Source organism: Lytechinus variegatus, chromosome 7 (assembly GCF_018143015.1).
Source record: "Lytechinus variegatus isolate NC3 chromosome 7, Lvar_3.0, whole genome shotgun sequence".
NCBI classification, from domain to species: domain Eukaryota; kingdom Metazoa; phylum Echinodermata; class Echinoidea; order Temnopleuroida; family Toxopneustidae; genus Lytechinus; species Lytechinus variegatus.
In genome coordinates, this window is record NC_054746.1 from 35,748,352 (window position 1) to 35,775,958 (window position 27,607).

The following is a 27,607-nucleotide window of genomic DNA, read 5'->3' on the forward strand; positions in this document are numbered from 1 at the left end:
CCATATATGGGGCAAGTTGAGCCATTTGACATCGTTTTTTTTTCAAAGGTCACATTGACTTTAAGTGTGGAGATAGAAAGTTATATATAGGTGAAAAATATTTCCCAAGAATCAAATTTAAAGGCAAGGTACTTATTTCTACAATATTATTGGTCATATCAATTCTAAAATGCAAAATGCAAAGTGTCACAACTTACCCCGCCTTCCCCTACACTGGATATTTCTTGTAAATATTCACTGTTTATCACCTTTTAATCTCTCTCTCACTGTCTCTCCGTCTGTTTCTTTGTTTCTCGCTGTACACCCATTTGAAGCAGTGATTTCATCTTCGCATCAAATCCATATCATAAGAAATTTATCTAATCATAAATTGGGACAGTGTTTGCCAGGTATTTAAAAAAAAATTATATGAAATACGATACAACTTTAATCTCCTCTACAGAATGTTACTGAAATGTGGTCTCTATTTGAGACAGATCCTCCTGTGGAAGTCTTGGCTCCCAACTATCCTCTACTAATCATGATCTGTATCCTCATGACAGTAATCATCACAGGTAATACACTGAGTATCATCACAATAGTCTCAACACCCAGTCTCTTCAACCAAACAGGTAATTACAATCATGTCCACTTTCTAGTTTAACAGTCAAACCTATGGGGAAAGGAGGGGACATTTGAAAGTCAGACTCAATTCTTTAAATTTGAAGGGATAAAAATAAGAATATTATTTCCATAACTTTTAAATTAAAATAAGTGTCATGGCTATTTGCTTGCTTTTCTGGTTTGATGAAACAGAGAAACACTAATCATTACAATTTATGATTAAAATTGCAATGTGCACGAGGCATTTCACACAAAACCTCATTATTAACAGTATGAAAAATGCATGCCCCCTAAGCTAATTTGACCAATGTGGAAATGGAAGCAAACAGTGGGTATGAAAAATTCACTTTAATGGATTTTCATTAATCTGTTGAACACTTTTGGATAGGACAATGTCTTCTGATCAAGGTGTTGAAATTGAAATATGGTTGATTGTGGTGGTATCAGAACATTCATAACAGAAAATATTGTAGGGGCAAGCCACTATGGATTATAAACGACTAGCCCCTCCAGACTTTTGTCTCATCAGAATGCTCTTATGACATTATAGTTTGCTCAGATCATTTTCAGGGCATCAGTCCTTGCTGAAATGTATGTCTTTCTAATTCAATTACACTTTGATTTACCTCTCTTCTTGTGTGTATTCTTGTAGGTTATTGCTTGATCAACCTTGCCATTGCTGATTTATCCATTGGCATCTTCTATTTGCCATTCTGCATCCCGATTGTGATTACAGGTCAGTGGTACAGTACTGACCTCTTCTGTAGGGTCATGACCTCTACAGCCATCTGCACGGTCATTGTCTCCATCACCTCACTAGCCCTTATTAGTATTGACCGCTTCGTCTGCATTTTTGTTCCCTTCCGCTATCAACGGATCTTCTCTAAGAGGCGCGTCTTCTCCCTTCTTCTCGTAACGTGGGGCTACGGATCTGCGATGGCATTGTTTTCTGTTACGGTACCACACTTCATCAAGTTCCAGCCATTCTTCTACAACTGCGGGATCGATGTCACCGGCGACAAAACAAGGCCTTACACCATCACTCTACTGACTTGCGGGTTCTACATTCCACTGGTGGTGATCTTCTACTGCTGCTTACGCATCAAAAACATCAGCTGGAAAGCCAGGCAGAAGATAAACCTTCAGAACCAGGTCACGGCCAGAGAAAAGACAAGATTCAAAGAAACTAGGAGACAAATCACCATCACAGCCCGGGTTTTCGTGGTCATCGTTGTATTCCTCATATGCTGGGGACCATTCGCCATTGAGATGCACTACGGCCTCATCACCAGACATCAGTTTCCATGGCAACTATCCGTCACATTTGAATTCCTGGCTAAATTCAACAGTGCAATGAACCCCTTCATATATATGATCACTTTTGCACCATTCAGAAAAACATTCCTCAAAAGGTACTTTCCAAGTTTTGTCAAAGACGAAAGGCCATCAATAGAGGTCATGCCATGCTCCTCTTCAGAGAAAAACAACACGAATGGTATTAAGACAGTTTCAGGGTCCGTTAGTGAAAGAAGAAGTTTCCCTGATAATAATTTGGCTGAAGCAACTATGGCTGGTCATCAATTTCATGGGAATATCACAATTCAACATGATATACATGTATGATAGGTACAATTTACTTACATTTTAGGATAAAGAGCCCTAAATTGGTTTCACGTCTTTGGCAAATAGGCAAGCACTCTTTCACCTCATGCAAATATGTTCTGTGATTTGTCTATACTACGGACACTATAATAAATGGTACACAGCTAATGAAAGTAAGTGAAGAGAGTAACACATTGAATTCAGGAAAGGAATTAACATTAATGATTCCATTATACCAACAACATTCCCTGAAAAGTGAATACAAGAAACCTTGTACATCTACATGCAAAGTCTTTAAGACTTGGTATAATGAGAAGGGGGAGGAAGATGAGGGAGGGGGGGGAGGAGGGTGAGGAGGATAAGAAGAGAGAGAGAGAGAAAAAGACGGATGATATACAGTATGATATAATCTAGTCATGCATTGTATGTGTCTAATTGCTTTACAGAACAGAATAGAAAATAAATAAAGAAGATGCAAGAAATTTACTCAGAACTGATACATCACTAAATAAATTAATATGCTCTGAAATCGACCCTCAAACAATTTGCTGAATTCATATCAATAAAATTACTCACTCTTTCTTCATTCTCATGTAATTTGTCCATCATATTATTGCCTATAGGGAGATCGTCAAAGTCCTTTGGGAGAGTTAAGGGGGAAAAGAAATGATATAAATTAAATTCAAGAAGTTGGTTCTACTATCTAATAAGAGAATGCTATGATATCTAAACCTACTCATTTCCTCCATACAATAAAGTATTAACTGTTAATTAAGGGAACACGCCACTTGCACATATTAGATAGAATATTAGGAAAAAATAATATCAGTGTGCTTCAAACTTTCAACAATCAACAAAAGTGGCAAAGTAAAAGTATGGATGAAAGACACTCCTTAACCTTAAGAAGATGCCATGGCTAATGCACGTGCAAACTTTTGTCGCAATGCGCGATCGACGGCCGAGATCATCAGGGAGGCTGAATCAGCCCCCCCCCCATCTCTTTAGGCATTGAAATAGCCCAGTCTATTTAGGGTTAATGTTTAATTCTTTTAAACAAAAAAAAAAATCATAACAATATTGGGCTACTTCAGCTGGATTTGGGATTAATTATATAATAATAATAATAATATAGGTTATATATATTGCGCACATATCCACCTTGTTAGGTGCTCAAGGCGCTCCTATATGACCCGGCTAAGCTAGGCGTTCATAGCGCACACAGCTTTTTAAGGATGAACTGGCTATTATTTCTGCTTACTTGCCCATTCATTTAATACAAGGATGTTATTTTTCATCATTCGAAATTTCATAATTTGATGAAATAGAAAGTTTGCCCAAACTAGTTCAAATGATTTCCCAATAATAATAGTTTTTAGAACTGTTTATAAAATATGCACAACAAATACATTTGTATTCAAGCACACAACGAAGGGATATATCAATGAGTTATTACATAATTACAAATAAACTGAATAAATCACTGTAAAACTATAAGTTTGAATTCAAAATCATGACTTAAACACCAGGCATGTATTTTTTTTTGTCCACTAATATCCAAATTTTGCAAGTTTTGCATGCAGTTGAAAATCCTCTGAAAACTACGGGAATTAAATAATTCTATTTCTGAACTAAGAAAAACTGTCGAAATAACTTCAAAGTTCACAACAAAAGCTTTCCAGTTTGTCATAATTTAGATGACTTCTTAAAATATCTAGATACTCACTGATGTTCCAAGTCTCTTCTTTAATCTGGCAATCTCTGCTCTCAGTTCTCTGATAAGTTTTACATTTTTATCCTGTAATTTGATATCAAGAATAGAATAAAAACAGTCAGTTCTCTGAAAAGTTTTACATTTTTATCCTATAATTTGATATCAAGAATAGAATAAAAACAGTCAACAATGACAAGCTACTTTCTTCATTCAAACAACTGTTTGCTTAACTATTTGCCTACTTGACTCAATGGTCGTGTACAAAGCATATTACATAATTCAATCCCAACCAGTTAACAAGAATACTATTCAAATAATTCACAATGTAATTTGATGTGTAAACACATCATAGGAATATTATCTTTCAAATAGACAGCAAACAATTGTAATAAAAGACTTCTTCCTTTTCAGATGACTCTGCATCCTTTATTCTTATCTTACAGAGAACTGCAATAGATTGAATTAAAATTGTGGAATTAAGATATGAGATTTAAATCAATCTAAATTTGAGTTCAATTTGAAGCTTGCGCGGTTCTTTGTATCATCCACAGGGGGTATGTATTTCCACAATTAATATATAGAAATTTGAATTGTTGGCATAAACAAATATGCAATATAGATGACAGAAAAAAAATAAAAATAAGTGAAAATCTACATAAGATTAATTTTTCAATAACATCATTATATTTATATTTAAATGCAGATCATTCAGCAGAGAATTATGAAGATTCATGAAAAACGAAGATGGGATCAAGTTTATTTGAAATACCCATTTAAACAGGGACAGCTGGATTCACCTCAAACTGCAATCATCTTTACCCCACCCTCCCACCCTCCCCCACTTGCTCCTTCAATGTCGACTCTGGCAATCCCCCTCTTCTCCTCCTTGAACCACCCACTTAAAAAAAAATAAAATCAATGATTTAAAATGTTCTTACTAATGACTGAAACACATAAATCTGAAATCTTCATACCTCATTGATAGTAGGTTTATTGATGATGTTCTTTGCTCTGTTTGCGTATCGCAATGTGCTTAGAGTCTCTCCGTAGTTCACATCAGCAGGTGAAATGGCTGGAAAGTACAGGCAAAGAAGAAAAAAGAAATATTCAAATCACAGAATATCCACTGATTTTTTCTAACAAAGAACATTACGAAACATGTTGAAAAATACATTAAAAATAAAGTGTGCATGATTCTTTAGGTTATTTGGGTTACATACAATACAGTGCCAAAGCACATAATGAAACCTGACATGATTTCATGATTTGAATATTAAATCAAAACTCAGTCTGGTATGTACAGTTGCTGAAAGACCATAAAACACAAGCATTTGTAAGAGCCAAGTCTGAGAGCCAAATCCAATAATACTTCAGTTCAAGATTTGGTACTGTTGTGAGACTGAACTACGAATTAATTTATTATAGTGCATATTGTGATACAGCAGAAAGAGTAAAATTTGGCAAAAGGGGGTATTCTGGGAAGACAATTTAAAAGAATTGCTGCCCACACCACCTTGAATTAAACAATGGCCCCCATGTAAAATCGTTAAAACTTATTACATTCTGCATACTAAGAATCATGCTATAGGTTTGGTCAGAAGTCGGTCACATGATAAAGGATAGTTTCCCCATCAATCATCACTCGAAGTGATGAAACTTTTGTGTTTCGTCGATCTCTTTCAGCCCATAGGGTCATAATGCATTATGAATTAGTATGAATACACGTGAAATAAAGAGGTCATTGCCACTTAATTTCTTTGTTCCATCATTCTCCATCACATGCAGTGACGATCGCACAAGATCTAGATGCTCGCGTGTAGTGTACATAAGCGCTAGCAGTAAAACTTTGCGAATTGCCCCTCGATTGTTTTGTTGTGATGGTAAAATTCCTCTGTGAGGTCACAATAAATCTTGCTGGAGCAAGATCTTGGATGCTTCGCAAAGTTTACATGCGTTAGCATAAAACAAGCATTATTGTCTCAATGGATTTTTTTTCAAAGGAACCAAAATCATTCTTACAGAGATGTATTGATATCTGTTTTCTTAGTTTAAAGTGGATACCGATGCGGAATATAAAGCATATAAACACCTCTTGATTTCAGGTGACGAGGCAAACTGTCACTTCCGTGACAAGATGGATGTACCTGCAATCAATAATTATCAACTGCATATGCATACTAGTTGTGGAACAGTCTTTCACAAAACCTTTGCTCTTGTGACCATTATGGCAACTACCGTCATGTTAACAGTGCGCAGCAGCCAATCACAATCAAGACTTCAATGATAGTTCTAGTAGTTGCAGTAATGAAAAAGTTACAATAGTTACAACTCTATATGAAACAGGCCTAGTAAGCCACTGCCTATAAACTGAAGGATTAAACTTACTTGCTACCATGATGGTCTTAGAGTTTCCACCAAGACTGTCTTTGAGAAGCCAGGTCAGAACAGAATCTCTGTATGGAATAAAGAGAGATTTCTTGCGGTTCCCTCCTGGACTAGGACCAGAGGATGACGAGGCATCGGCTGGGGGAGGGGGGGGGGGAGAGAAGGCACAGATAGTTAGATGACTCAATAATACATGAATAATAATACATAAGATTTGTATAGCGCACTTTCCATCTTGATTAGATGCTCAAGGTGCTTCAGAGCAGAACAACAAAAACTATTTACATATAATACATGTCTGAACAAGAAGTCAATGTTTATCAAAAAACAGTTAACTTTGTATCTCACTTATTGAAACATAAGATGTTAAATAAACATATAAACCACCCATCAAATTTGAAAAAAAAAATTATTAAGAGGGTTAATATCCCACTAAACATGAATCATCTTTCGGCAATTCAATAAAATGAACTTTATTTTTTACCTCTCATCCCCATTTCCTCATGAACATAGACTTATCATTTAAGAAAGGCTCCACAGAAAGGGGATTGGCTATATTTTATGGAATTCCCTCTTTGTATCAAATTAATTTGATATCAAAGCCTGTATAATATTCAGATCTGACTATGTTCATCTGTCTTGATTGCACCGAGGACAATTTCCTTCATTTTAGAATCAATTCAGTTTATAAAAACGTAAATCACTTTACAAGGTTTCATGTGATGATGCCTTTTTTCAGTTACAAAAAAAAAACCCACAATATAATGTCATTTGTACAAAGCATGATGAGACAATTGCCAAAAATGCCCCAAATATCATTACTTGTAATGTTGAATCAAGAATTTCTTTTTAACCAGAGATGTATAAGAATGACTTTCATCTATATATTATTTCTATTTTATCAAAATTCATGAGCATTGCTTTTTAGAAAAGATGAGTTGAAGCCTAGATCCTATCAGGGCCCTGCCTCACAAAAACTAGAGTCGAATCAAACCCAAATTGGAATTGATCTCAAACTCTCCTCTCTTAACTACATATATTTAGATCAACCACAATCTTAGTTCGTTTTGAATCTATCCCACATCTTGGTAAGAAAAGAGCCAGGGGCCTGTTGCATATCAAGAACAAATCCTGAATGCACACATTTGATTGGTTTAAATGGATTTTTGGAGTTGCATTTGATCCCAACTGTTTGTGAGACCAGGTCAAGACGCACTTACCAAGAGCAGAGATGACATTGCCAAGGGTGACAAGAGATTTGTTGATATTGGCACCTTCTTTTAACCTGTCCCCTGTAGCACCAGTAGCATTGGCTCGTTCACTGCAAGTAAAGAATGTGATGATGGATTTGTGCTCACCAATAGGGACAATGAATGATTATATGAAGCCTCGTTTGAAGCTTTTGTTCTTCATTGGCAACATTACAATAAAATAGTGTTTTTCATCCCTGCATCTTTCCCTTTAAAGCTTATGTATCAAAAATAGAGAATAATGAAAAAAACATCTTTACAATTTTTAAATGAACAAAGAAAAGGCAATGATTTGGACGAGTCCATTGCATTTCCATGCAATGGATTGTAGTGATTATTTTCTGTTCAATTTCATTTGACGAGTGAGGAAATTACTGAAACATTTCAATATAACATCAAGGGGAAAGAAGCAAATGAAGATAAATCTCTCTCCAAATGACCCTTTTTTACAATTTAAAGAAATGTTGACAAATTTTACTTATTGGAGGATGGTAAAGGGATAAAGACACATTCAAAGGGTAAGAGGGAATCAGAGATTAAAAAGAAAAGAGAAAATACAATACCTTCCTGCTAAATCCACTAGATTGATTTTACTAACTGTCTCACTTGGCATATCAGCTATGTACTTGGCCTGTATAGGGTGATAGGAAAAAGATATGCATGTTTATAACATTTACAGCTGCAGCCCCCCCCCCCCCCATATCATCTACCCAGAACACAAGACCTGGACAGAGGGGGTAAAAAAAAACCATATTTAACCAACAAAACAACAACCCCATAGTTTACTTATGTTGTATATAGTTAATTTTTACTCTTCAAAACATATTTAATATTGAAGCTATGATTTCCTCATGGAAAACTTTCATTTACAAAATCATTTGTGGCTTTGTATACATTGACAAAGTTTATTTTTGTCTGCAAGATTGTGAAAGAGAATTAAAAAAATAACCTTTTATCATAATTTAATTGTACTTTTAACACTTCTGCAGTTACCAATCAATTTTCAGTTATGTCAAATAGTAAAGGAATAGATTGAGAAATGAGAATAACAAATTATAAAAATTGTCTCAAAATAAATATTAAAAAAAAATTACTATGGGGTAAAAATGTGAGGTTTGAAACCTATGATCTTAAGGTATGTACTCAATAATTTTAACACATCACCTCCCAAACCCTCCCCCCAAGAAACCCATCCTACCCAACATGACCTTATCATTATACAAAATTATAACCACCATTGTTGTCATCATCACTCACCATCAATTATAACCACCAATCATGATAACTATCATCATCATCAATATTGTCATCAATATTATCAATATTGTCATCAATATTGTCATCATCCTCATTACCATTGTCATCACTATTATAATTTATTATTGTTATTACTATCATCATCATTGTCACTGTCAACAACATCACAATCATAATTACAATCAATTTCATCATTATCATCATCATCGTTGTCTTCATCGTCGTCATCATCACTACTATCACAACCACTTTCATTATCATCATCATCAAGATGTACCTGTGTGAATGTAATGGTGAAGATGGCATGTGATCTACTGCTAGTGTCATTCATGTTGGTGGAAGCTGTGGTTCTATTTTAATGAATGAGAAAGAGAAGGAAAGAGAGATTATTACAACAATGAAAATTATCAAATTTATCACCATAAAAGATGAAAGATGACAATTTGAATAATCTCATATTTTAAAAAATCATAGCAATATTATCACATTTAAATTTCATTCTAATTTTGAGGCTACCAACTATGCGTAAAGCAACAGGATTACCGTTTCAATAACAATCAGAAAGAGATGTTGGATTACATTAATGTTGTGCTGGTGCCATCTATTTGACCAATGTATATTGCAAAATTCCAATAATATTAATCAATGTTGATTTTCACTAATTATCAAAAGACAAATCTGGGAATGGGGCCCATAGGTACACATACCAGGGGAGTAAGTTCTTGGCCCATATAGTGAAGTAAAGAAAAAAGGGAGCCCTGTGTCATATGCAGTGTGAAGTTTTTAAATGAATTTTGCAAATATTAGATAATTAAAATGTCCAACAGGCACAGGTTTCATGGGCAGTGGTCCTTCGGGCTTCCCAAGTTTGGAAAACTGCTACATGTAAGTCCCCTCCTTAACATATATTCCTGGCTACCCTATACCACAGCCCCCTCCTATGAGCACCAAAATGAAAATAGAAAGTGAAAAAGGAAACATGTTCAAACTATTACCCCTGCTGATTCTCTCATGCACAGGTCCACTTTTTTAAACCTACATGTTTGTATGATCAAGATTCTATATACATTGGATAACAATATTGTTATTTTTAAGTTCATGAGTTGCTTCAATCTTTTTTTCTGTTAGTGATTGCCACTTGACAATTATGTAGAGTACAATGATTTCAAAATGATTACATATCATTTGATGATCTTTGTATACATGTGCAGATAGGTTGCTGTGACCAAGGCAATGGAATCTGGTGATTTGGAACAAACCAAACATCACTATGATAGACCTCGAGACCAACTCAGTTGATGACCCTGTTTGGCCCAACCAGCAAATCAGCAAAGCAAACACTAAAATGAGGAAGAGGGCTGAACCTCCCACTCTGGTGGAGGTGACTCGCCAACTGTCCACTGCCCAGACACAGGTTCTCCATTTGCAAAGACAGCTCATGGACCCAATCGATAGGAGGGTGTCCCACTGGGAGAATTTCATGTCGATCTTAAAAGATATCACCTCAGAGGACTGGGAGAATTATCTCAAGCTTTCAGTTGAACTAGAATTCAAGTGGAGGAGAAACACAAGGCAGAGGAGGTAACAGCCACTGTATTTACATCAGCAGTCAACTGTCAACTGCCTTCAAACAAGCAGCACGCAACAAGAATGACCTGCCCACTTCTTCCAAGATGTACCAGTCAAAATCCTGGTAATGGCCATAAAACAACATCAGTCAAAGACAAAGCCAAAACCAGGTGTGGCTGCCTCCAATTTCATTTTGGCAGCTTCCCGCACCCCTTGTGGATGGGCGTATTTACCTTATTATATTATTAGATATTACTGTCATTTGCCTTTAGGAAACTGTGAGTAGCAGAAATTGTCACCTGCAAGTCACACCCTAGGCTTGCACAGATCAATGTGACAGAGTCTTAAATTACATATGTTTTTGTTAACCATCCTAACTAACATTCCTGGATGGTGATTCATTATTATATTTATTTATTTACGTTTCACACAAATTTAAGTATGACTGATCAAAATAAGCAGAAGTTTAAAATGTCATAAATGCCTTATGTAACATCCAGTTTCAATAGATATTTTGAGCTGAACTTGCTTTGCTTTCTCTATTTATTCATAAAAAAACTACTTTTTCTCTGGGTGAAAATGACCTTGAAGGAACCTGATATGAAAGTACCTTTGTATGTTGCCTTTATCCATAAGTGCCTTGACATCATAGTAATCTGAAACCAAGTGCTTTGATAAATCTGGAGTGAGAAAATAATAAACAATAAGAGTTTTGTTACAAATACAAGGTGAGTATTCAAGAATATTGAGTTTAAATAGGACATGTTCTATCAACACAAAACTAATCTGAAATAAGATGTGATAAATTCAAGAAAAAAAGTAGACACCGTGCCATTTAAAAATATCTCACAATAATGACAGGTTTGTATCATTTCCAAAGAAGAATGGCTAAGATTATTCTTAAACCAGAGATAAGATGTTTGTATCAACAATAAAGATGATCAAATATTTATGGCTATGGAATGTCATATGACTGCTACGTACATTCCTCCCATTGCCTCGTATCATCTCAATTACCCTGTTCCAGGATGTTCAATTCAAAGTGATGGCATAAATTTTACATTGCAATTTACCCTTCCACAGATATTAATGACATCGATGGGTAAATACATACACTAAGATGCAGCAATATTACAGGAATTTCAAATTCTTTTCACATTGACTGATTGACTTATACACGGTTTTATCACCAATCTATACGATGCAATCAAGGAGGATACCATTCTTCCCTGGTAAACATCATTTTGAATCCCATATCCACCAAAAGAAAAATAAACATGATTAATTTTGGTGTGTGATTCCTCCACAGTTCTCAAAATTTGTGGTACACGAGTGACAGATTAACACAGTATCTGTATGGGTGCAACACTGTGTTAGATCATGGTGATCGTCAACTATCAAGAACCACCATCTTAACCAGCCAGTGTGAGATGAGAAAGCTTTATAGAAAGTTCTCTGATTTGTCTACATACCTTGTACATATGGCCCATCTCTTGGATGTTCTCTCACTCGTAATGTGTGTTCTCTACCCGTCTTCAGTAAATCCCTCACACGCTCACAGTAAATCTCAAGATAACTATTAGGAAAGACAATACAAACATATCACAATAATAATAATAAAAACAATAAAACAATATCTACAAAGATGGTGATCATGATGGCAATGATAATGAAATTCCACTTTTCATAATGCTTCATGTATTGAGAAGATATCTCTGTCACTACCCAAGTCATGGATCTTGGATTGTCCATTCTCAATGTATGAACAATCCCCACTCCCTGGGGAGTATTATATCAATAAGCAGCAAAGTGGCACTCAGATTGGGAACCCAAAATAACACTTATGATTATATCCTACTGGTCAGCCATCTAACACTTGGGTGGAGAGTGGCAAAAGTATATTGATGCGATATGCTAAAGTACATTACTTCTAAAGGTGGAATTTGATGATTACTGTATGCAAATATGAAACAAAACATCTTCACACGCTGTGCTCAACATTTCTTGTTTCAGTTCTGCTTTTTATTTCCTCAAACTCTCAAGGAAACTAAAATATCAATGCAGCAGGGCTGTCGTCCATGTGAATACAAAGAGGAAATTAGGACAATACATGTATATTAAAAAAAGCTTTTTAAATCATTGACACATAAATGACAATGGCGCTCTCAAATAAACTGAAATTAAACAAAACTACTTAGATTACATTCTCTTAAAGACTATGGAAATTGAAACTGATCAAACACACTTTGAAACACTTTAACAAAATAAAGAAATAATTTCCCAACACAAATTAATACAACTGTGACTGTATTAATTAATTCTATGCAAATATAATAAAACTAAGATTCGAGGTAATAATCATGTAAACCCATACAGTAGTATCAGATTAAGGGCTTTCAAATCTGAGAAAAGGTAACCATATGCAATATTTTATAGACAGGTTGTCTTTATAATACAGATGGTAAATTAGGAAGGTTTTGTCTATAAAACATGGTGAAGACATACCAGTACATGAAATAGTACAAACGGTAAAAGATGAAACATTATAAAACTACCGGTAAGCTCTGATCTGAAGGAATAGAATCATGTTAAATGCAAATGTGTTCTGTTGTCACTATCACAATGCCATGTATTCAGCCAATTGTTTCTGAGTCAGGTGATGCAATGCTGTTTAACTAACACAGCAGACAAGTTTATCTGTGGTTTATTATGATTAATGGTGGTTTCATAACCACGGTCCCTGTAGCAATGGGGAAAGTGTTACAAGAGGTGCTTTTACACCTCCCTACACATGACAAATACCAAGTCTACTTCAGATTGGGTAATTTACCCCAATAAAAGCACTACCTCTTACTTTGCCATGTGTTTAGCTTAACGGCAGTGTACTTGTAATACCCCCCCCCCCTTTCCCTATAAAATAGCGGTACCCATCAATTAGGTATTTTTCAAAATTATGCAAACTTTCCCAGTGTGATAGCAAATGATGAAAACTTTTTATCCTTCATAGCCCAGGTCATGAAAATGCTTTTTTTCAACAGAAATGCAAAACTCTACAAGCATAATAAAACCATTGTCATAATCACCTGGTTTAGGTAGGAGTTAAAAGCAAAATATATTCGGTTGGTCTGTTCACTTCATTCCATCTATGCATTTATCATTTACTATGTAACATTTACAATAAATGTTCACATAATTTGCTTTCACACTGCCAGCAATTCTAATAATGGGGCACTGAGAAAGTTCTTCCCAATATGGAGAATAATCAAAATGGGAGGGTGTGAGAGCACCAGTAGAGCAAAATGATGTTCAATATCAATGATAATGAAGGCAGACAATGCGTAGGATGAATGTACAAAACAAGATTAATGTTGACACATGTACATGCATGCATCATATCACACCTGAATGCAATATTAACGTACAGGGACTTTCACAGTTGGTTGTGGATTCATTTGCGACCATTTGGTTATGACACATTTTGTTCATAATGGCAAATGAATAGTGTACAGGCAATTGTAAAAACCCTGTGATTGAAAATGATTTATATTGTAATTCATAAATTTGTAAATTGACCCATCAGCGTGTGCTGCTTGGCAATATCTATAAGTCATGTACATACCAATAAATTAATGAATAAATAAAAAAAAATATTTTCTTGAAATGAATGCCAAATTAAATTTGATTTAAACATCATGCTTGCATATGAGGTGACAGACTTCCTCAATGGGTTTTAATTTTTCCAGTGTTAAATGTGTGCATATAGTCATGCTTTAATTGCATCTATTACTAAAAAAAAATTACAAATCAAGACACGGTGCACTCGCTTTTGGCTAAAAAATTGGTAACTGAACATTATGCATTCCTTATTCGTTTATGACAGCAAGATTTTCTTCACTGTTAAACTTTGAAATTTGACCTACACCATAGGCTACATACCTGACCTCTGTCCGGTATGAGACATCATCTGAATCGGTCCTGATCCTCGCAAACAGTCCCTGGAATAAATCAAGGAAATCACTCAAAATAATAATGTACCATATATTTGTACAAATGCCTTACACATGTACACATACAGAAATCTAAAACCATTTAATTCAGGCCTGTGAGTAGGGTTTCAAGAAAATAGCACTTTGGAAAAATCTGAAAATTTACCTTACTATTTACTATCGCCAAGCCGCTGCATTTGCCCATCACGATTCACGGTGTATTCTAGACCAAAAGCTTCAGTCTCTGTATTTTGGTTGTTCCGCTGAACTGTGTTGGCTACTCACCAATACATAGACTGAAGAGCTTGGTGGCCTGTACGTACAGACAACGTATTTTAGCAGTAATGTTAGATCTAACAGTGGAAACCCGATTTTCTGATCGTTTTTTGTACATGAAATGTCACATTATGAAAAAGAAATCACATCCATATTTACGAAAAAATGTTTAAAATTCAGAAATATCGTACCTTAGATCCGTCATCTTCGATCCTTTCGTTGGTCAACGTAAGTTGCCATCTTGGATGACGTCATCATCCTTACAGACGTATTTACCAGTCGCAAAATATCGCGATTTGAGCCGCTGCTTTGCGCTTGTATGCCAACAACGGTGTGACCCGCAGCAGTTTCATAGAGTTAAAAATTCGAAACTTCGCGAAAGCAAAATACAAGGCCCCGTAACGTGTATATTCAAAACACACACATTCTGCTCTCATCCATTTACCTAGACTTGTTTTCCAGCCGTTTTGAATAAAATAGGGGAATTTTGACTTAGAAAAACGGAAATGGAACACAGGAAAAAAGCGGAAATTGAAATCGGTCTTAAAAATTAAAATAGCGGAGATTTCACAGGCCTGTTAATTTTAACATTTAAACCAGCCATATTTAAAAAAATGTTTTATTACAGATCAGATTTCTGAATGTTTTCTAGGCCTCTCATTATTTCTCTTTAATATTACTGGTATCCATCTTTAAACGTTAATAATTTACAAGCAAAGAAGGAAAGAAAGTGAAAGTGTATATAATTTACCTCACATATTCTTGGTATAAGGCCCGGTCCATCCTGATGGGGAAAAATCAGAACGAAAATAAAACCATTGATTGATCTATTTATCATAGACTGCTTTCAAGTACATATAAGAAGAATGTTTCAACTAAAAATTGAAACCATATATCAAGAGCCAGTATGAAATTACTACGTACATGAGAATCTATGCTGATGCACTGAAATAGAGACGTGTTGATAATCATGTACAGCTGAACACTAATTGTTTCTCTCTGATTAAAAAACTAGAGTTTTCAGGAAGATCCAAATCTATATCTGCTATGTCAGGAAAGTCTCTAGGGCATATGAGAGGATTCATTAACAGTTGTAAAATGCTTTCTATGAAACCTTGAATATTCCTTGATACTTAGTCAAAACAGGGCTCAAGGTGAAGGATTTTGTTTCCTTTTTAAGGAAATAATTCAACCTGTAAATAAAAAAAACTTTTTGATGCACAGATACATCAAAATAAAATAACATTAAACATGCATCAGTTCTATTTTTCAGTGATCCACTCGACCATTAATCTAGCTACTTTGATTTCAAATGACATATGATCAAAGGTGGCATATTGTATAGCTCCACAATCAAATAATCTTTTTCTTTATTTGTTGTTCTTTTTTCTTTTCTTCATATTAACTCCTCTCTTTTCCCTGTTCATAAGAATACCTTCCTCTTCTTCCTCCTAAGCCCCCCCTCATGAAGTGCCATCCTGATGTCCCGATATTATACACAAGTTCTACATGTCCACGAGGGATGTTGTTTTGCCTAATGAACTCAATTTACCCGATGACTCACACACAACGGTCAATCCAACATCCAGATGCACTCTTACAATCATTCATATCTGGGCGGCAAATTTAATGAGGATGGTACAGCAATTTGCTGATACCATTAATCTTAATAGTATCATATTAGGATGAGGGAGTATTTTGAAATTCTTCAGTCGGGTAATCTAGTGCTGGAGTTAGATATGACGTAATGTACATGCATCCAAGATTATTATGATTCATGTATAAGGAGCATGAAGAATAATGACAAGAAATATTTCCTTCACAAGGTCTTATCATCATTCCATATTTTCTTTTGATTTCCATATAATAAATTATACTATGCTTTTGTATGATATTCTTAATTTCATATTTTATTGTAAGTATAAAAAAACAAACTTGCAAACAAGCAGCTATCATATTTTTACTACAAAAAGTAGCCTTAAAAAATGCTCATCTTCTCTCTCCCCCCCCCCGATTTATTCATCATCTTATCACAATTATCAAAGACATCACTGTTATCTTTAATATGTCAACAACAAACAATAGAAACTGAGAGGTCCTGTATCCCAGTCTGCACACAGCTATGTATGAATATAGAAACCTGGATTTTGAAAGAAGCCTGGATTGCTCATTATCAATACAGCTGTAGAATAAGCCAATTATTAAAGCATATTTGCATGAGCAAGAATCACACATTAGTTGATATTTTTGATCTGCTTGATTTCTGGGATTGCTGTGTGAGGAAACCATATGGTGGTCTTCTGCCATTTTTAGACATATGAGTCATAACAATGAGAAATCGCAGTCAGTTGATAAATATGAATTTTTTTTGGTATAAAACCTTTTAACACATGGTGTTGGGAATGGATATGTCTGAGAGTAGATAGGGTTCAGTACAAAAATAATTGAAAATTTGAGGATTAATATTGCACCACACATCCAGAAATAATCTATTCTGAGGTGCACTATAATGATATAAACAATTCCACATGATAATTTGGAGCAATTGTATTAAAAAAACATTCTTTAATGAACAATTAGCATCTAACAATAATATTCTGAGAGAAATAAAGACACAGATAATCTCTGACTAAAATTTTTTTCGGACATAAATATAAGCATGAATCAGCAAGATGTTCACTATTAGAGTGAATAAAATATCAACAAGATATTCTTTGCCACTCATCTACTGGGTACGCACACTATCCAACATGTAGGCTCTATATTATATTTTTTGCAATTTTTCATAACTAGGCCTACATTGTACATGAAATGAAGGAGGAAATCTACCAACCAGACCTTTGGAATTCTATACTTTTATCTTTAAAAAATACAAATTTTCATTCATATCACACTGGCCTTAACCATCAAAGAATGAAAAGACCTGTCCGATTTCTAAAACTTGTTATAATTATATTGAGATTACAAATTTAAGATAAATAACCAATAAGATCTTGGCATCTAACTGACTAATAGAAATTTGAACTTTGTTGTAAAAATAGCAGAAAAAATGATAGAAAAATATTGGTGAAGATATGAGGAAATCCATCAATGATTAAGAAAGTTACTAGAATTTGAAGTGTTTGATTTGTGACGTCACATACTAGCAGCTGCCCCATATGTTACATAATATCAAATTCATAAATTTTGAGTTTTTTAATGATTCATGATGACTATTTTGTTTCTTTTTAGGAGAGGGTGTGAAGTGAATAAGTGATCTACTGACATACTGAAGGTACAATAAAAGCCATATAACAATTTTCTAACAAAATGACATTTCAATGATTTTCACCATAAAATGTGTAGGAAAGTTGCTCTTATACAACGTCACAAATCAAATAATTCAAATTTTAATAACTTTTGTATTCTTTGATGGATTTCATCAAACCTTTGCCAATATTTTGAAGTATTTTTTTCTGCTATGTTTGCAGAAATTTTTTTGTCAGGATGAATTTGCCCTTTAAATACAATAGAATTAAAACAAGTTTCAGGGAATTTCATCATTAAGCATTAACTACCCATGCAATGATGTAATTTCTCTAAACCTGTGATGATTTAAGTTAATTACCCACATTTACATGTAATTTTGTCAATATTAACAAGATAAACGACCATTAATTGGAGGGTCACCTCTCTAGTTAACAACAAGAAGCTTGATTAGACGTAATTTACTTAGCCCAAATAGGTCGCCTACTTCAAATTAATTGCAACCTGCAAAGCATGTACCAGCTATTAACTTTGTTGAGGGAGAGGGTCACTATAAACTGATGAATCACATAGCCATGGGAATTGCTTCTGTGATGAATTATTCATTATATTTTACCCCTGAATTGTTCTAACTCGACAAGAAGCCGATTCACAGGGGGCTTCTGAACCCAAACTGAACTGTTGAGGGGAAATTATATATTTTGATTCAGGTTCCTGCAGATATTGGGAACATGTGAATTACTGAAGTTGTGAATTTCTATGTAACTGGCTGTTAGTGTTAGTAGATTTATGTTATTTGTTATCATGATCAATTAGAATTGATCAAAAAGCTAAAAGCAATAATAAAGCTACTAGTCACATACTTCCACAGGCAACTGTTATAAGCTACTAAATAGTTTGCATCTGATGGATTTGGAGCCACATGTCAGCAAAAATTACTTAGAATGATCTATTCTTTCATGAAAATGTGATCTAATAACAAATTTCTGCTCTGTATTTATTGGATCACAGCATGGGTATTAAACAGATTCAGACTGTATTTAAGAAGAGTACCAAAGTCAGTATCAAAAGACTTTATGATTGTCACCATACTAATCTAATCATAGACGAGTTTTACATATTTTTACGTAGCACAGGTGTTCGCCAGGGTATGGCTTCAACAGAATCTTGAGACAAATGTTACCATGTCCCATCTTATTGTGTGTTGCATTGCATGATCTTATGTGAATCAGTGTCATTGCAAGAAAAGTCACTCATAAAGTTAAGTATATAGATAAAATAAACATAGTAACTAGTTTCCCCCAATTTAAATACCTACCGGTTCTCCCATCATTGTAAATGATTTTCCCGATCCTGTCTGTCCATAGGCAAATATACAGGCATTGTAGCCCTCAAAGGCTGAGTCTAAGACATCAGAACCAAGATCAGAATACACCTAGGACAAAAGTGATTAATAGTAAAGGTAATTACATTTATTAATAACAACCAAATAATAATAATCAAATGAACATTACACAAAATTACTATACAGAATTGGAATTGGTGACTAAAAATAATTGTTTACCTTTTCCATGGTACATGTATAGCAATGTGGACTATATCATAACTATCTTATTTTATTTCTCTTTTATATTTACGGACGAAAATTTGAAGTGTGATACATGTAGTTTATTAAAATTGATGAGGATATTCTCACTAGGATGTCAATACTGGAAGGGTGCTAAGTGCCATCATCAGAAAGCAAATTTGAAACTTCCCATTTTTATTATCAATAATAAAGCAAAAACAAAATAAGCTCACACAAAAGATTGACTGATATCATTTATTTCAATTACAATTCTTTTCTATAACAAGAGCATCTTGACACTTTCTTGTAAAAAGTACACAATTAAAACTATTAGTAAATTGACCTCTACATGTATATCATTTGAGAAATTGTCTTTCATGGCAAATGTTTAATTTCAACGTCTATATGTAGATGTCTGTTGAGAATCCTACATAAGTCTAGGGGGGCCTATTGGTTTAAAGTGCATTTATTCTATTATGCAAAAATGAAAACTGATATCCCTTTCATAAACCCATCCTCCAATTAGCCGCCTAAGTGTAATGCGGATAATTAAAAAAAAATTGCGTTCACAAAGTCTGAAAATAATCCGCACTATTTTTACGAGCTCCCGTCCTGAAAAAGGCGGATAATCGTCAACCAATGCGGTTGTGTTAGAAAAGGGTGACCTTATGACCGCACCATGGCAATTATCCACATTATTTGGAAATGCGTTTATAAAGTCAAAATCTGGTCCCGATGCCGCTATTATGCAGATAATTGCAGCATCAAAATAATGCGGATAACTCTGGTCCTTCTACGATTTTACGACCAAATTATGCTGCTATTAGCCATATTCTTTCACTTTCCTGTGCACTGTGTAGTAGAAGTGTATTGAGAATTGATGTTCATGTTATTCTGACAAAAGCAATATTCAATTACTAAAAGTATATAAAAGTTAAAGATAATTCTCTTATTATCCTTTATTTTTCTGCATCATCTTTTTTACACAAGATAAAATTAGCACTTAATAGTCAAATTAATGTACACATTCATTCCTACAATTCAATTAATTTCACTCTACATAATCATGCAATACTATCACAACAAAGAAAATTCCATTTATCAAATTCTTCACCAATATCTATTCAATATGATTCATTCTCATCACATCAAATAAAGACAATGGCTCACTGTGAGTGGGTTGAGAAAATCACGCCTGAGAGAAAAAAACAATTCTGTGCTAAGCGTTGCGTGACTTAGCATGTATCATGTGACTGTTTTTATGTTAAATATGGTAGCCTTGAATAGGCGAAGAAACCAATGCATCCAGAACTGTTGCATATTTTAAAAGGTGACAGCATCTCTGAATACGAGTTTTAATTAAGGATTAGTACATGTAAATATAACAGTGTACTGCAAGCTTGATGGGTAGGTTTCTATGAAAACTTGGAGGGAGTGGTATTATGACAACAAAATAATTCTAAAATCTTTTCATTTCAATTGTAAATATTCACAATCAAGCTTGGTATCAATTATTGTTTGGATGATGCAGCTATTTATTCAGTAAAAGTTTGTAATATTGAATTTTCTCTTTCCCTGTTTATCTATCCATTTATCTCAAGGTAAAGTCTACGCTGTATGGGCCCTATGTTACGGTTGGATATTGAAAATGTAGTATTGTGCGAGATATCCTACATGTACAGTGTAATTTTAATGATCTACAAAATCAATCATACCTAAAAATACACGTAACTAGGTACACCATAGTTTACCCGGAAATTGTAGAGAAGGAATATATTTGAAAATAGAAACTCCTTTTGAATCGAGATAATTTCAAGTCCAGAGATAAAAGGTCTTTTTACCACTTTACAGAATATGCCTGTTAAGATTTGGAATGGCAAAAAGATTTTTACAATATTTAGGAAACCAAAAGTTCACACACAACAAGAGTTGGACTGGTTGGAATTGTGTGTAATGTACCCTTACGCATCAATGTCTAATAGGCCGTCCCTGGATAGATCTGAAAAAATAACTCTTGCCTGGCCCTATTGGGCTGGCTAACACATTTGGACCTGCTGACATGCTTTCACATCAAGACTTTGACGTCCTTAAAAGTAAAAAGATCTATTGGTTAGCCACAATTGTCTTATTGAGGACTGATTGTAAAAAAATTGGTGCTACTTAAGGCAAGTTTGGCAGCAGAAATCAGCATTTGAAACTTGTATTGAAAAATTATTTTTCCTCTAGTCACACAAATGCTGCCATTTTCTGTGAATCCCCAGAAATCTCAACAGACCAAACCAAGCATCCTAATCCCAAACTAAGTTCATAAAAGAAAATGTTAATCAGCCATTTTAAATGGGGCTTTAACTGAAAATGAAAAATTCAGCTCAATGATTGCACTGCTTGAGTATGTGTCAACACAACCAAGGCCACATTCTCAGTCTCTTTGAATTACAAGCATAATTTATATTGAACGCTGCAATAACACACATTTTAGAATAACACACATATAGTATTGTTGTAAATGTCTATGTGGGCATGTATAAATAATGTATATTTCTAATCACACCTTCACAAGTAGACCTGCATATAATGCACATTTTAATATAACTTAAAAAAGTGTAAAGAGACCAACATATTTGAATACAATCGATTTGCCTGCTTTATTTAAAGTCAATAAAATGGATGATTTTTATGTTGGGTGATGGTGTTGTCACTGTTGTGTTAGTTTAGGAACATACTGTAGATCAGAGTTCCTACATGTACCCTAGCTGTAACATCAAATGTACATGGTTTTACAAAATTGTAACAATCACAATTCTGAAGTCTCATCATCCAGTGACATTAGTCATCATAGCACCAGCCTCAAGTATGGTGCTGTCACCAGAGCCAAAGTCAGATCAACACAATTACTAGCTGTCAACAACAAACTTTGACATCACTAACGACCCAGTTGCGTTTCAAGCTGCTAGGAGAGCATTTGTGTTTAAATACATTGTACTCTCAGAAATTTTTAAACTAAACTGGAGTTGGTTCAAATATGAGCAAATAAACTGTTGGTTGAAAAAATTGCACGCAAAATGAAATTGGGATGTTTTTAACCAATAGTTAGTTGGGTCATATTTTAGGGTTGGTAATAAAAAATTCTGAGAGTGTATGCATGCTATCAGATGAATATGGTTTTACATTCCCTTTCCTAAAGACTTATATATATATGGGAAATTTACTACCATTGAGGAAACTACCATGGAAATCTTGATTATAACTGGCTGCTAAACTCTGTTGGTAGTTGCCTTAATGGCAAAGTTACAACATTTGCAAGTCCTTTAAAATGGGCCCCTGGTAATTAGTAATATCTGCCTTGTGAGGGGAACAAGTGCAACAACTTGGATTTCGTACCCAGATCACTAGACTACATATATACGAGTAGAGCATTCACTGATCCCAGTAACACAAAGATTAGCAATTGGTTGAACAATAGTTTTTTTTCAGTATTTGTTGCACTTCATGATCAATGCAATCAATTATAGATGTCAGAATTACACTTTCAAATATATTTTAAATAGTGACTACATGTATACATGTACAGTATTTTATTATTTTTGAAAAGTTGTAATATAGGGTAAATGTTTGTGTAATTGTTGATTATTGGAAGAGTACACACTGATTCATCTATACACTTAATACACATACCTCTGTAGGTACATACATTAGGTTTTTATAAGCCATTCAAAAATCTATGAAAACTTACCCTCTCCTGAGAAGCAAAATGAGGATCTCCTTTCTTGACTGACCAATAGGAATAGTCATATGTGAAGGTCTTTATTCTTTCTCTTCCTGTAACCTTGGATTCACCTAATGTAGCTGGGATCTGAAAAGGAATAAATAAAGAATCATTTAATTATTTTGAGGATTGAGAAAACACAAATAATGCAATGGTAAACATTGTAATGTAATATTGTATATGAATAAAGAAATAATAATGCAAGTTATCAGATAGTTTAAAAAATGTCATATTATTTTGAAATTAATCTGAATAATATCAAAAGGAAGGAAAATGGGTGAAAATGCAGCTCGACTAGAATAACCTTTTATCAATGTATATCATGCAGCTATCATCATCATGTAATACATGATTAGATTATGATACATTCTTGTAGTTTCATATCATTCTAAATTGACCCTTTGACTGCAGTATTCTTTACTTCATGGGATTTGTATGAGGAGTCTTAGGACCATCTGGTTTCAGTAGGTGAAAGAAAAGAAGTGTATTACATATCAAAGGATGCTCAAGGTGGAGGGGTGTACATTGGGGGTTCTGTATCAGGTGAGGGGTTGGAAGGTGCAGGCATACCTCCTAACATTTGGAAATGTACAGGTGCAGCATGTAGGGTATAATGAGCGATGGCCCCTTTTTGGTAGGGCTTATCACAGTTTCAGTGGAAAAATTTCTATTGATGACTGTTTTTTCTTGTTTTTTGGGGGGTCAAATCTGGTAAAGTTTTCAGATTAAAATCTGTCTCTGGATCTGTTTATGGAACCCCATATAAAGCAACATCCACTGCCATCCAACGGGAGGTATCTGATGCGCTGCCAATGACCCACAGAAAAAGTGGATCCAATCTTCTTTATCTGTTGTATCTTATGACATATTGTGGATCAATTGCTAAAGAAGAAATCCAGAATCTGGGGTGATTTTTCAGCATGTAGATGTTTGCAACATGAGAGCATCTGCACCAGCCTCAGTTTTCAAATAGTCACGCTATTTCTGATCTGGCAAATTATCCCGATCTGAGCTGAGCAATCTCAAGATTATTTGTAATAGAGAAGCAATCATCGCGATAGTTTGCTGGATTAATCTCGAGATTGCAATCATCTTAAAGTCAACTTAGGATTATTTGCAAGATAGCATGCTATTTCACGATTTATACCGCTAATGTGCAGACACACTCAAGATTCGACATTCTGGATTATTTATTCATGGCATCAGACCATAATGCAATTCACGTTTTACTTCCACCTTCGTCTTCTGACTCGTAAACATATTAGTCGACCTGAAAAGGGCATTTTAATTTACCGGTACGTATGCTAAGATTAGAACCATCATATTTACGAAGAATACATCATGAACTCACTTAGTTGATACTATAGGATTGCACGGAAGATTCAGCGAAGTGAAGGGGAGTACAACCGCAGGAAGTTATTCAAAAGCACAGGCTGTCAAAACTTTAAGATCAGAAAGTGCGCATGCTTGAAATATCGGGCCTGATGCGATAGCTCGAGCACAAGCTGCTCTTCTTGCGCTGGTGGAGAAGTGGTTTCATGAATCTCAAAGATTAATCACGAAGAGGGCTGATCAGGATAGTGCAGATCTGCCAAAATATGCTTTATTCATATAAACTGACAAGAGAATGACAGAGAAGAATAATGTTTCATCTAAAAAAAAACTGTGATACTGGAAAACACCAAGAAAAGCAAGGACATTCAAGAAAGCAACATATAAGAAGATTAACAAACAAGATTTTTTTCATTATTGAAGTTTTCAATCTATAAAGACTTTTAGAGACACTTTAAACTTTGAAGGGATATTTTTAAAAGTGGATCGACTGTCAAATAGTCCACCTTATTAAAACAGGCTTGTTGACCAATTAGTGGTACAGTACATGTATCCTCCTCATGAATGAGAGGTATAGGTTCGATCCCTGGCTAAGTCATGCAAGATTTCTTTTATCAAAAGCGGCAAATCCTGCCATTTCTGGCATGTCACCAGGAGAATGATAACATACACATATCAGTACATTGCCAATTCGTGCACTGCCAACTCACCCACTCACCACATGGTCTACCTTCATTTAGTCTAATGCCATACCATCCATCAACATTTCATCTAACAACCATTTGGTCCAAAAAAAACACTTAGTCCAATCATCACTTCATTTCATCACCATTTCATCTATTAGCATTTCGTCTAATAACCAATTGGTCTAATACTCATTTTCTTTTCATTCATTTTGCACAATTAACAATTTAGTTTAATTAGACCAAATGGAATATGGACCAAAATAGCTATTGGACCAACTGGTTATTAGACAGAATGGAATTAGACTAAATGAAAGTAGACCATGTGGCGAGTAGACGAACTGATGATGGACAAAATGGTAGTAGACCAGTTGGCAATTGGACAAATTGGCATTAGACGAATTGGAAATAAACCCACATATCAAGGTCCACTGGAAGACAAGCTAATAAATTATTAAGTATTTTGTGTTTCAGAAGATTGAATATAGAATCTATTATTAATTACATGTATATACTATATATAAAGAAAAGGGGCACTAAAGACCATATTTTCCTAATATTTGTGGAGTTTTTAAATCTTGATAAGGAAAGTAATATCCTAGAAATGCAGTTTTGCCTTTGTCCAGAATTGGGACTGTCTAAAAACAAACTGTAACAAATTGTTGTGGGTGCAATTTCATATGAAATTTGAAAGCATAAATGGACCTTTTAGAGTCCTATGTACCAAAATTAGGTACAGTTTAAAAAGTTAACCAACTTCATGATATAGAGAACAGTTGTTTGGAGTTGAAATGTTAGTGGGAGTGTATAATGGACTTTGTTCTTGTGGTACTGGATACCTAAGGGAAGTTATTGTGATTGCTATTACTTCCCTTTGACCAGACTATAAACAGTTCATAACAAACAGATTTTCCAGTAACCCACACTCCAACAGATTGTAACAAAACAGGCTTTCCAGTAGCAGACAATGAAATATATTTACAATGTTTTTTTTCTTTAATATGTAACATCAGATATATTATATAGGGTCCACATAAACAATAAACACATCCTTTGATATTCTATTTCATTTCAATAAACATCTATCTAATTCAGATACATAGATTTGCTAACTTTTCTTTAACTTCACGTTTTTTGTCAACCATTGTTATGATAAATGTGACAATAAACCGTCTGACACCCCGCGCAGACTTAACATTGTGGTGTTTTGGACTGAGGATATGCGCAGGGGCCAGTTAGACTACTGTAATCTACACAACCAAAAGAGCATCATCTATCTATTAAGGAACTAGTAAAGGAAATGATTATGCACAGAAAGTCAGCACAAAAAGCTACAACATTCACAGTGTGGAGTTTGATATTTCCTCGAGTCCTATCCGCAAAATAATTGCAAAATACCTGTTCATAAGCACCATTTGCAGATTTCAACTGGAATATGATAGCGTGACAACTTATGTTAATTTCTGACAAGAATTTCCATGAGCTTACGATACTCTAAAAATGATGAGTGTCCCCCAGAAATTCTATCCTAAACAACATATACACTAGGTCTACATAACAAAATTAAAGAAAGAAAAAACAAGTGGAGACTCTGGCAGTCATTCAATATAGCTGCAGTATTAACTGTAGAATAATTATTCACATTAAATACTATATCATTGACCCTACAGTGTAAATGACAATTGACCTTGATCGTGTGACCGAAGACTGGTGCAAAATGATCAGTGATTATGTCCAGGTTTCATGAACTAGATCCATAAACTTTCAAGGTTATGATTGATGGCAATTCAACAAATACCCCCTACACAGCCAAAGTTCATTGACCTCAGTTATGTGACCTGAAAATCACTCAAGATATCACTGATACTTCATGACCAATGCAGGCGAAACAAAAAACTTGACAAAAAATTCTTTCAATGGATGGAAAATGGAGAGGTAGAATAGTTGACTATTCCCTTTGAAGACCCCATACCCTGAAGAGATATGATTATGGGATGAGGTAAGGCAATTATACGCCTGCTGATGATGATAGTAATTAAGTTACAGAGTAACGAGACTTGCATTGTTTTATTCATGCCCAGATACATGTAGGTTAGTACTTGTATGTGTTGGAGGCTCATTCCGACACATGAAATGCATCTGTAATTGAGCATATTTGAAATTTCATTAGAAACATTTTATATTAATGATACTTGAAAATCATGGAATTGAGAAAATCCCAGGATATTTTTTTATATAAAGGGTTCAGGTAATGGTATTATACATTACTATCAGTGCATTAATAGTAAATTAAATACAATTTATATACAAGTATAATTCATTTGTTAAAAGGAAATTACAGTGACCAGATTCTCTATTACTATCGATATCACTC

The 27,607-nt window shown here is 34.5% G+C and overlaps 2 protein-coding genes across 3 annotated transcripts in view; one reads left to right on the top strand and one right to left on the bottom strand.

The window, feature by feature from the left end:
* Positions 1-27,607, bottom strand: part of LOC121419136 (kinesin-like protein KIF16B) — a 74,907-nt gene that overhangs the window by 30,495 nt on the left and 16,805 nt on the right. Inside the window, exons 3-15 of the mRNA XM_041613464.1 lie at positions 23,186-23,305; positions 19,204-19,320; positions 15,391-15,423; positions 14,314-14,372; positions 11,850-11,953; positions 10,988-11,057; positions 9,086-9,158; positions 8,115-8,182; positions 7,522-7,622; positions 6,302-6,439; positions 4,891-4,988; positions 3,929-4,000; positions 2,782-2,844 (exon numbers count right to left, since the gene is read on the bottom strand). Coding sequence (XP_041469398.1) covers positions 2,782-2,844; positions 3,929-4,000; positions 4,891-4,988; positions 6,302-6,439; positions 7,522-7,622; positions 8,115-8,182; positions 9,086-9,158; positions 10,988-11,057; positions 11,850-11,953; positions 14,314-14,372; positions 15,391-15,423; positions 19,204-19,320; positions 23,186-23,305 — 1,116 coding nt within the window. The remainder of the gene's footprint in view (positions 1-2,781; positions 2,845-3,928; positions 4,001-4,890; positions 4,989-6,301; positions 6,440-7,521; positions 7,623-8,114; positions 8,183-9,085; positions 9,159-10,987; positions 11,058-11,849; positions 11,954-14,313; positions 14,373-15,390; positions 15,424-19,203; positions 19,321-23,185; positions 23,306-27,607) is intronic.
* Positions 417-2,797, top strand: LOC121419135 (D(2) dopamine receptor-like). 2 transcript variants are annotated; one of them, XM_041613461.1, is made up of 2 exons: positions 417-611; positions 1,256-2,797. In XM_041613461.1, exons 1-2 carry the CDS (start codon positions 455-457, stop codon positions 2,224-2,226), a joined length of 1,128 nt encoding a protein of 375 aa, XP_041469395.1. In that variant the 5' UTR covers positions 417-454; the 3' UTR covers positions 2,227-2,797. The 2 variants fall into 2 exon arrangements, with proteins under 2 accessions (XP_041469395.1, XP_041469396.1); XM_041613462.1 differs by having other exon boundaries at positions 417-554.

Excerpts from the sequence above, each read along its gene's own strand:
- LOC121419135 (XM_041613461.1), top strand. The coding sequence starts at position 455 with ATGTGGTCTCTATTTGAGACAGATCCTCCTGTGGAAGTCTTGGCTCCC. Across the intron at positions 612-1,255 it reads CAGTCTCTTCAACCAAACAG|GTTATTGCTTGATCAACCTT; the intron begins GTAATTACAATC and ends GTATTCTTGTAG.